This window comes from Primulina tabacum, chromosome 7 (genome assembly GCF_025594145.1).
Source record: "Primulina tabacum isolate GXHZ01 chromosome 7, ASM2559414v2, whole genome shotgun sequence".
NCBI classification, from domain to species: Eukaryota; Viridiplantae; Streptophyta; class Magnoliopsida; order Lamiales; family Gesneriaceae; genus Primulina; species Primulina tabacum.
Genome location: NC_134556.1, coordinates 37,520,937 through 37,532,475, shown reverse-complemented (window position 1 = coordinate 37,532,475; position 11,539 = coordinate 37,520,937). Strand labels below are relative to the sequence as shown.

The window sequence follows — 11,539 nt, the reverse complement described above, 5'->3', positions numbered from 1 at the left end:
TTATGTATATATATAAAAGTTTCGAAAATAAAATCAAACATATAGACTTAGTCACGGTTCCCAAGAAATAAATTTTATATTTTATGTGATTTAACGAACCACAACACGGTTAATTAGATAATATGATAATAATAAAAAAAGATGTAAATACAAATTTTACTTAAGGAAAGCAGAAGAATCAAGAGTCAAATACAATTTAGGGCTGTAAATTTTTAAATGGACAAAAGTTAATTTTGGAAAAATATTGTTTTCCCCAATGCAGAATGACTAGACAACGCATATTGTCTCAGCAACTTGAATCTCCAGGCTATTGCAGGTTGTCCCTTTGCCTTTTATATATAATCTCAATCATTTATCCAACACATATAAAGCTGTGTACCACAATGAAAAGTTCCACCACTTCGTAATTTATACATACGTATATTTGAAACTTTTATCAATATGTTTATACTGTTTCGTACGTGCGAAACACACGAATTGTTATTTTATATAATTAATTGTTACAAATCAAAAAATATTAGTGTTTGAGTCATTATAAATTATATTTTATTATATCAATAATTTTAAATAATTATAATTTTTTTATGTCATTTGTGATAATCTCTCGTGTCGTTAAATGATTTTTTTATTTCGGTTGACTAATTAAAAATAAATATACTATTTTGTTTATCATACAATAAATAATATTGTTCAAAAAATATTACGAAGCAAGAGTTGCAGATTTGGGTTTAGCAAGAGTTGCAGGCACGTGGATATGAAAGCAAGAGTCGTGGATTTGGGTTTAGCTAACTAAGCAGAGCACAGAGGGACAATATCATCTTACCACAAGGGTTGCAGGCACGTGGATATCTTGCACTAGAATACGCCCTCTATGACAATAACAGACAAAAACGAAGTTTACAACTTTGGAATTTTGATTCTTGAATTATGAGCGGGAGGAGGGTGCTAGATACATCCGAATCTCCGAAAAATTTGATCACTGACTGGGCTTGGGTGCGATATATTTCATGCATCAATAAGAAATGACGGGCCAAAGGGAGTCACTGAGAGATTCGTGCTCATAGGAATTCTCAGTGCTCACGTAATGGTGTCATTCAGACCGACAATTGCCGATGCTCTGAAGATGCTTGAAGGTGATATTGACATCCCACGAATGTCAGAACCACCATTGCCTCTTAGCCACCATTCATTTCAAACATCGTTAAATAATAGCATGTCTACAAATGACGGATCAAGAGCTATGCCAAGCTTTAGTGGCTCCCGATGATTAGATTTGAAAACCAAAAATGTCCTGTATTCCACTAGCTTTCCAAGGTCATGTACAGAAATTCAAAATACAAAATAAATATAAATTTGAACCCCCTTGCCATTAAATCTGTTTTCATCATTTAAAAAGTACCTGATGTTCTTCCAGTTGAATGCATGAATGGGTAACTTATATATCTATTACCTAGGAAGTATGTACCAAGAAACTAGAACAAATATTAATAATAGGAGAAAAGGGTGCTTTCGAAAAGCAGGTCCTCTTTTTACTCGGAACCTTTGAATTTTAGATTCGCTTTTTGTCAGCATCTTGATCTGTTGACCTTGTATGCAGAAACGAGAAGGCACAACCATAAAACCTCTACAAGCGTCACAAGATACCAACTGATGTACCTACAAATTCTCTCCTGAAACAACACCTTTGTTATAACTTAAAAGAATCAAAACTAGCCAGGGACCAAATTTGGAATTTGCAACGTATCACATTGTATCTTCATGGAACACCAGATCTTGCAATAAATATGGTGTTGCCTTTCAGCTGAAACTAATTACCATCATTGACAAAAGCAAGCTCACATACAAGTGCAAGATGGTCACTACCCCATTCCTTACTAGGAAGACCTCCTGTTTTCTTTAACGTGTGCATAGGCAAAGTTTCAAGAACTCTAACAGGAGCAAGGTCCGAAGTATGCCATATGTAGTCAACTGTTCCAGTGAACATGGAATGGTGCGATGTTGCCAGAGGTTCTCCAACTTTATCCCTGTACTTGAAACTTCCAGGAATTTTAGCATAAGCACTGGAGAGCTTTAAAGGATGCCTTAGGTATCTGTTTCTCGAACCAGTAGCCAGCATTAATTCTTCACGAGTCCATCTCCAAACATGATTTCTCCAAACTTGGGATTCTGCATGTTCGGATGGACAAATTTGGCCAGATATCTTTCTTCGATCATGTTGTTGGGTATGCAACTCTGATGAAGCCAGAAACTTATACATTGCACTTTGGGGTAAACTATTCAGGTCCCCAACAATCACAACTGGTATAGATCCCCATTCTTGTGATAATTCATAAGCCCTCCGAAGAAAAATTCGCATCTGCCCCAGTTTGATATCTCCGCGTTTAGGATTGTAGAGGCCGTGTATGTTTCCAATCACTAAGCTTGGAGAGGCTATATCACTCGGAGATTCTGTAATATCATCACCGCTAGGCCCAGTTTGATTAATCTTTAAAACACATAATTGTGCAACATTATTACGAAGTCCAAACCTCTGGAAATCTATGCTCTCTTCATGCAATAGGGCAAACTGCTCAGTTTTCCAAAATATGGCACATCCATCACATGCTTCACCTGTACGAGCCTTGTGTACACCTTTGAAGCCATTTTTCCCAAAAAGATCATTCAGATCATCAAAGTGATCCACCTCCTGAAAACACAAGATACTTGGTTGGTAACCTATGACTTCTTTACACAATAGTTTTTTCCGAAATTCCCAATCCAAATATTTTGGAGATACATCCCTGTACAATTCTGGATGTTTTGCCGCATTGTCAACACCAAGAATATTATATGATACAAGAACAATCTTATCGCTGTAATTTGATATATCAAGATTAGAGCTTGTCCACTTGCGGTGATTAAATGTTTTCCCTGATTTTCTGCAGTTTCTGTCTTGCCACTTCCCGACAGTGTTGGAAACAGTATGCCTGTGTGTATAAGAACGAAATTTTTGGAAGGAACCAGGTTGTCGGGTTTGAATATGAAAGTGGGTTTCGGTTTCTAGAGCTAAAACCTTTTGTTTCTTTCTGCTTCTTTTGTGGTGGCGGTGGTGATAATCTTTTCTTGAAGAGTTAGGAAGAAGGAAACTAGACTGCTCCACAGGTAGAGTAAGATTGATGCTGTTATGACCCATTACTCAAATTGTTTGGAATTTGTCGGCTTCTAGATGGATCTGTACATAGCTCAACAAGATAGAAAGGTAATACATTACCATTATATGATACAAGCGCAATGATAAACAGAGCCAGCAGTGATGATCAGCTAATTGCTTCTGTAATAATAGCTGAGCCAAAAAAGATGGAGGCTAAAAGTTGAGTGAGTCATCAGTTCACACATTTCATTAACTATCAGATTATCGCTGATCACTCAAATGATTGCTTTTTGAATATTGGGGGCACTGTGTACTGCATATTAGAAAACTAGTTCACTTGGCATACTTTCGAGCTTTGAGATAAGAAGGTAAAGAGATAATTTAAAAAGAATATTGGTGCTTATTAGGCCCAATCGACTTTTGTTGCCACACGTTTTCTAGATTCAAAAAATTGGAGAAAAAACATCATAGTAGAGGCATGCACAGTCCACAGAGTTGGAATATCATGCACAAGGACAGTTAATACAGTGCCCTAACTAGAGAAGAAAATTACGACAAAAGTAAAATAATAAAATTTTAGAACTTTTTTTTTATTCCTGCTACAGCTGATTCTCGTTGGCAACATTCCTCATGAAAGGAGGTTGAATTAAGAATTAAGAAATGCATAAAAATATGAATGCTGAATAAACAGTTTTCGTTCTTGTTGTAGAAGTTAAGTTTGAATAACAAACAGATAACGCAAATTACATATCACAATTAACAATATTTTTTCCCCAAAGGACTGTCGAAGGCAATCATAATTATTAACTACAAGATGTAAGAAACTTCTTAACATTAGCTCCACAGCCATCACATCAAAGGAAATATTCAACCTTCAAAGTTAATCAATCTTTCCATCCCCAAAAGAAGCTCAATCAAACATTCACCCCTCGACTTCATTCCTAATTCTGCCCTGACTAACACCAACTTCGATATACTAGGAGCCAACGTCTTGTTAACATCAAACCTTTATACTACCAGAAAATAGCATGTAATCACTATAGTTAATATCACCAGCCACAGAAATCTTCCACGAAAACTCCGCCAAGGGAAAAAAAAAACTAAGAGTATTATACTGAGCAAATTACACCAAGATTAAAATTCAAACATCATTCCGTAAACGCCATCTCAATTCAAAAGACAAGTAATAAGAAACACGTTTGCGCCTAAATACGTTCAATTTAGGATCGAAACTTACTATGTTCGATCTGTAATCTACAATCCCATCAACAACCGTAAAATTGTGAATCTCACAGGAAAGTATTGAAAACGACCGAGACTCACCAAAGCAGTAATCTGATTTAGCGTCCGACAGAATTTGGGAACTTCGGGCCTTAGCTTGAACCGTACCAGGAGACTAGCATTCCATATTACATAACACACGACTTAAACCACAAAACGTGTTTTCACAGTGCTAGAACAATGTCCCGAAGACAACCTCTGACTTCTGACGCCAACTAGAAAACCCTCAGAGGAGACCATCGCCATTTTTATATATGAAGAAATTTAAATATGAATTTCGTAAAAATTATATTTAACATTTTTTTAAGGGGTAAATTTTTTTTTTAAGTTAAGCATTCATAACATCAAGTCGATAAATCCCGAGTTATAATGCTTGATCCATCTCTTTAGTATTTCAATGTATACGAGAAAATTATTTTTAAAAATTTACGTGCAATCTTTTTATAACAAGATGGAATAACATTTTATGTTCTAATAAACTCAATGGTTTATCACTAATTTTGTAATATATCCTTGATCTTTTGAAACTCAAATAAACTCCGACACATTTACCATATCTGGTACGAAGTTTTATGTCTGATTTTTTAAAATTGTGGTCTAAAATACCATTAATTTTACATAGGATGTTTTTTTTTATTATTTTATTTTATACAAGAGGTATCGATGCAATTAGCTCTTTTAAGTATACTGATATTGATTAAGTGCATCAACATATCACCAAAAATAGATTGAATTCGAAAGGTGAAACAACCGTCGATCTATCTCTCTCTTTTTTCGTTTTTTGAACACACACACATATATACACTTTTTTTCGTGTTTGAACGTCTATATATATATGTGTGTGTATTTCATTGATCATTTTTTTAGGTCAACATTTATTTTGAGATTAAATAATCGAGTACTATCTTTAAATCCACAAAAATTACTAACACATATATGTACCTTTTTCAATAACTTTTTGTGTATCCGAAATCAAAATAATAAGAATAAGAATGTTGAGAGTACCATGGCAACATGCATGAAACCAAAGAACAAGCCTAGCTAGAAAAAGCTTCATTCTTCAATTAAGCAAGAGGACAATTTCATTCCAACCGCCAACTCCTAATCAAGAAAAGGCCGGAAAAAGGAAGAAGAAGATTCACAAACATTCAATAACTTTGAAGATACAACTTTTTCACTTAATTTCACACAACCAAAAATCAAGAACGAGAAAAAATTAAACTCTATGATTTACGAGTACATTTGATTGAATTTGGTCAAGGCCTCCTTAGATTGCTTTCACAGCTTGGAACCTTGGCTCCTTAGGCAAGAACTTTTGTTCCGCATAAACAGACATGTAGTCCCCAAATACAAACTTAGGATACTTGGCCGAAATCTCCACTTGTAATTTCTTCTCCGCCTGCACCAATTCCTTTGCAGGTTCGATGGTGGCCTTAAAAGATGGGTTGTAAAACGAGGCAATTGATCTCCTGTTCCCCTCCGGTAACGCCAAAACCCGATGCCAGACACTCTTGTACTTGCCATTGCTCAACACTTCAATCTGATCACCAGTGTTGATCACTATGGCGTTTTTTACCGGCTGCACGTCGATCCAAACCCCGTCTTTCAGGATTTGAAGGCCGTTCACTACGTCGTCTTGGAAGAGTAAGATCACGCCTCCTGCATCCGTGTGAGCTCGGAGGCCGTTCACCTTATCTGGGCGTGGGCAAGGTGGGTAGTGGCTCACCTTCGTCCCGAAAAAGGCGGACTTCTCTTCCTCTTCTTCTCCACCGTTGAACGCCTTGTTGATGTACCCTTTTGGAAGGCCTAAGTTCTCGTCCATCACTTCCATCACTTCCATCGCGAGTTTCTTCAGTTCAGCTCTGTATTCCTTCATGGTTTCCCTGGTAATTGTAATATATATTCAAAATTATTACCTCGGATCTCAGAAAAGTTATTTACTTCCAAGAACAGCTTATCAACTATAACTTACTTGAAACCAGATGTTTTTGAAGGCCATTCACCATAATTATCATCTGAGAGCAAGAACACATCCTCCCAATCAACACTTTCTACTAAACTTCCATCGCTTTTCTTCTCAACCAATTCCTTCAGCAGATTCACCGGTTTCGAACTCTTGAAGCTGGGCTCTCTTTCAAACTTGTAGCACTCAGATGCAACCTTTTTCACCCTATCCAGGAGATCCTCAGAGATTCCATGGTTTATCAACTGTTCCCAAGTGCATATGATTAATTAAATACTTTTCGAAATATATTGCTCCCCTAAAATGTTATAATTCTAGATTAAAGAAATCAGTACCTGAAAGAATCCCCAGTCTTCGCAGCAATTGGCAATCTGACCCAGGGTTTTGGATCTCTCGTCTCCATTGAGTTTTGAGAAATCGATTACAGGGATCGCCATGGAAAAATTTATAAATATAATTAATATAGATCTAATTCTTCAGATTTCTTGCAGTTAATTTGCAGTTCTAAGAATGCTTAATCTGGTGCTTAAGAACTCTGCATGTTGGCCTATTTATATTGCAGCAATACCCAAGAATTCCGTCAACGCTTTTGTATTTATTAATTTATTTCCGTGTCACGTTATTTTATTTTAGTATTAAGGTATCCGTTACGGTAATGGAATGGGCGGCGACACAATGTCAAAAATCGTTAAGGTCAAAATTTTGCATTTATATATATAAAATACACCCCACAACAGAAGCATTCTTGCTTAGGTTATATATATGTACCTGGAATCTCATTTTTAATTTTGATTGATCAGTATTATTTGCATGAGCTTGACGCAATTAGCTAAAAAAATGTCAACGTTGAGAGATTAATTATTGGGGTTTGATCGTAAACAATAATCTGCAATGTCAACTCCAGTTTCAATGGAATCAGGTTACGATGTCAATTCCAGTTTCAATGGTGCCTACTGCACACCTTCAGCTCCTATAATATTTTTTCTGATATATGAAACGAAAGGGAAGAGGTGCATGGAGTTTAGGGATTTCTTTATGTGATTATAGTGGGATTTTTTGGAGCATTTTTTTTTACCCACAAATTTAGGATTTTTTGTATGCATTTTTAAGTTCTCTGTATTTTATGTTTACAAATATAATTGAAGAAGATCGTGTGCCGGAATTGATTGAATGTGCCATGGTAGTGGCGTATATCGTATTACAATATTTTCTTTAAGTAGGTCTTTTGTGAGACGGTCTCACGAATCTTTATTTATGAGACGGGTCAACCCTACCGATATTCACAATAAAAAATAATATTCTTAGCATAAAAAATAATATTTTTTCATGGATGACCCAAATAAGATATCCGTCTCACAAAATATGACATGTGAGACCGTCTCACACAAGTTTTTCTCATTTTCTTTTTATAAGAAAATATGTATAGGGGAGTCTTCACATTAGATTGTGACTAGATTTAAGTTAGAAACTCAATTATGACAAAATTCTTATCTCAGTTAAAAAAATGCTTATAACTCATATTTCACATCCATGTCATCCGATCATCTCACATAGTCACATATTGATCTCTTCAAATATCTTAATCATGAAATAATATTTAATCTAACGATAATAGTGGGGATCGAATTCAATCAAAATCACACGTCGTAAATACATAAGAAAGATTATGAGTTAACAAGATGGAATGACACGTCCATTGCTATGGGATCTTTTGGACAAAGTTTAAAAGCAAATATATGACTGCTTAAGCTTAAAATGAACGATATCATATAATCGTGAAGATATATGATTATTATTATTCAAACGTAATTAATCTAGGATAACTTAAATAATACATACGCGTACAACACATATACGTACGACCACCCGGATTTAAATATGCTTCGAGTAAAACATTAATTACGTTGACTCTAAATTTTTTACTTCATATTATTACTTCCCCTTTGACTTTCGAATATAATGACTATGCAACAAATAAAATTAATGTGCACGCATATTGAGGGTTACGGTATGATTACTTGAGGATAAACAAAGTTATCGTTCTAATCTTGATTTTAAACCCACGACATCGCCAGCTTATTTGTATTTTTAATAGAAATTAAAACTGTTACACGGTTACATTAATGTGATATAACCTGTAATTTAACTACATATCTTATTGTACAAATAGTCGGTTTCTTGATTTTATGTCATAAGATGAGGGCACGTTGTTTATTGGTACATGTAAATGGTCAAATGCTTTATATTCTTATTTTTGAGTTGGTGAGTTATCGTTATAATTAAGTCTCGAATATGAAGATTTCGTCTCAAATTTAGGTTCGATGTCAAATTAACTATAGGTCATTGACATCAAATAGTTTATTGTAATTGAAAATTATTGAATTCTTTGACAACATGCACTCGTCACCACAAAAAAATCGAATTTAGTGTATACCTTTTTCACGAGAATAATGTATGATATTTTAAAAAACCGAAGTTAGTTTTTTGAGTAGGTCTTTTGTGAGACGATATCACGAATCTTTATTTGTGAGACTGGTCAACCATACCGATATTCACAAGAAAAATTAATACTCTTAGCATAAAAATTAATAATTTTTCATATATGACTCAAATAAGATATCTGTCTCACAAAATACGACCCGTGAAGCCGTCTCACATAAGTTTGAGTAGGTCTTTTGTGAGAATGTCTCACGAATCTTTATCTGTGATATGGATCAATCATACCGATATTAACAACAAAAAGTAATACTCTTATCATAAAAAGTAATATTTTTTCATAAATAAAATATCTGTCTCACAAAATACAATTCGTAAGACCGTCTCACACAAGTTTTTGTCTATAAGCTTTAGCCTAGTTTTTTTTATGTCGAATAACTTATCTCGTTTTGAGTTTGATCCATCAAGTATTCAAACTTAAAATTTGATTTTCGGTTTATTGATTGCATTTAATTCCCGTAAATTAACGTAGACGTGTAATTGGATGGAGTGATGGTCTTACACAAGATCTTGATTTTCCAACATAAACTACATAGAATCTTCTCTTGTTTTGGGCGGCTGACTTTTTGTTTAATTAATAATTACAGATAATTAATATTTCATTCGACAAATCAAATCATGCCACTTTGCGAGAATTACACCTAATTAAACATTGTTTAGTGATTAGTACGTCAAAGGTACACGACTGGCGTTGCAATAATTTTCATATATTTTTATTCATGTTGACGACTCATTTCATAAATATATATATATATAATGCAAATAATTATCAATGTTATTAAATTATTTACGACTAATTCAGGCAAAGTGAGTGGTATTTATAATTAGTTATAAAATTCTTTTGAATATTTCATCATTATAATGCAAGATAGAGCACTAGAAAGCTTATGTTCTCCCCTAATGAAAATTTTAATTTCGATATATTTAAATTTAGATTCAAAACATGTAAAATGGAAATTTAAATAAATTATTTGTTTTTTATTAAAAAAAATAATTTTAAAACAAATGGCAGCTGTCATCTTCACCGCAGTCGATGAGTGCCAAATATTTTTTGTTAATTTAGAAGATCAAAATTAAGTTAAATTAATATAAATATGAGCCGAGGCTGTAATAAGTAATACAAGGGAAAAAGTCTTCCATTAACTGTCAACCCACATGCTGCTGACACGTGGTGTTATTCTCAAGACATTAATTTTTTAAAAAATAATAATCATAAAATATATTGCTTTAAAATTTTAAAAAATTAAATGTTTCATTTATTAAAAATAAATGTTTTATTTATGGCTCTACAAAAAATTCCATAATATTTCGATTATCGATCTAATTAATTGGTTGATAATTTTATAATATCAAATATGAGTATTTGGCGTCGTGTTTAACGACATTCTATTATATATTTTTTAAATAATATATAGTTTTGAATTAATTGTTCATCTATTGTGTACAAGTTTAAAAGGTTAGGCATAGTGCAACGATTAACATTAAATTTTTTTTAACACTGAAACTGGTATTATTATGAAATATGATCAAGACCCATGATTACAAGATTTATCATCAGCCAACTAATAAAATTCTCAATCTCCCAAACAAAAAAAGGAGAAGAAATAACAAAAGAAGCCAGCGAATATGGAATTGCATTAGTCGATAGCAATATGGCTCAATACCGACGTGCATTGACGATCTAGGAGGCCTCTGATTTCCACCGCAATAGTGAAACATGGGTAAGATCATTGTTTGGTCGTGTAATTGCTTGCACTGTTAGTAGAGAGACCGGGGTAATTTGGTGAATATGTACGTTGGTTTCCCTTGTTATTTTGATCTCACCGTCAATCGCACAAAGTTCAGCGTAGGCAACAGAGTGGTTTGTCGATTTTTTTCCCAAACTCAAGCACGTGTTGTCCCTCATGGTTGCGTTCGACTCCTAAGATTCCATAGTTGTTGAAGTTTTCATTGTAAGCCGCGTCGACCTCCAATCTTAACTTGTCAATTGATGGTGCTATATATCCAGGTTCGCTGGGAGGGAGTGGGCTGCCACTTCCCGGTGATTTTAAGAGCTAAAGTCGAGTTTCCTGAATTTACGCAGCAATGTCTCGCTCCAATCTGCATTAATCTTCATACCCCTTACAACTTTGTTGTGTACCAATTTAAGTCTCCCGTTCCAAATCGCGAATGTGCACATAGCAAATAATTCAAAGTCCTTCGTGCTCAGTTTATCTTCATCCACGTGAAGACGTCGAACATCTCCAATGGCATTACCAATTTCATGAGTGGCAAAACTGATCAGTTCCCTTCCAACAAGATTTAATGACTTGGCATGAAAACAAAGCATGGCTTGTAGAGTCATAACCGAACTAACGTAGTGAACGAGCCTCGGATACCAAGACATGGTGCGCCATTAAGTTTACAGATGTTGGAATAACGTGGTACAAAGGCTCGCCACCAGAAGATTCATACTTTCGGAGGGATCGATAAGGCCCATATAAATTTCCACCAGCTTTGCAAGTGCATATCCGAGGTATGGGCAAGGGTTTTATAGAAACCAATCACAGCCTTGTATTCGTACTTGACCGAGTATTAGCATTTAGTATCAAAAACCCAGTAGCCGAAAGTCCACGTCTCAAAGGAGAGACGGGAATTTCCAGTACGTGGGAAGCCATGTGAGAGGGAAA

The 11,539-nt window shown here is 34.7% G+C and overlaps 2 protein-coding genes across 4 annotated transcripts; both read right to left on the bottom strand.

The window, feature by feature from the left end:
* Positions 1-722: 722 nt before the first annotated feature.
* On the bottom strand, positions 723-4,649 carry LOC142551686 (carbon catabolite repressor protein 4 homolog 5-like). Of its 3 annotated transcripts, XR_012821607.1 has the most exons (3): positions 4,454-4,649; positions 985-3,211; positions 723-869 (listed from the first exon to the last, which is right to left on the bottom strand). XR_012821607.1 is itself a non-coding variant. In XM_075661059.1 (2 exons), the coding sequence occupies exon 2, from the start codon at positions 3,170-3,172 to the stop codon at positions 1,808-1,810; it is 1,365 nt and encodes a 454-aa protein (XP_075517174.1). In that variant the 5' UTR covers positions 3,173-3,211; positions 4,368-4,649; the 3' UTR covers positions 736-1,807. The 3 variants fall into 3 exon arrangements, 2 of the variants coding, with proteins under 2 accessions (XP_075517174.1, XP_075517173.1); XM_075661059.1 differs by having other exon boundaries at positions 736-3,211; positions 4,368-4,649; XM_075661058.1 differs by having other exon boundaries at positions 736-3,211.
* Positions 4,650-5,453: 804 nt separating this feature from the next.
* Positions 5,454-6,881, bottom strand: LOC142550952 (1-aminocyclopropane-1-carboxylate oxidase 5-like). The gene is made up of 3 exons (XM_075660001.1): positions 6,710-6,881; positions 6,384-6,619; positions 5,454-6,294 (listed from the first exon to the last, which is right to left on the bottom strand). The coding sequence occupies exons 1-3, from the start codon at positions 6,809-6,811 to the stop codon at positions 5,679-5,681; spliced, it is 954 nt and encodes a 317-aa protein (XP_075516116.1). The 5' UTR covers positions 6,812-6,881; the 3' UTR covers positions 5,454-5,678.
* Positions 6,882-11,539: the final 4,658 nt, after the last annotated feature.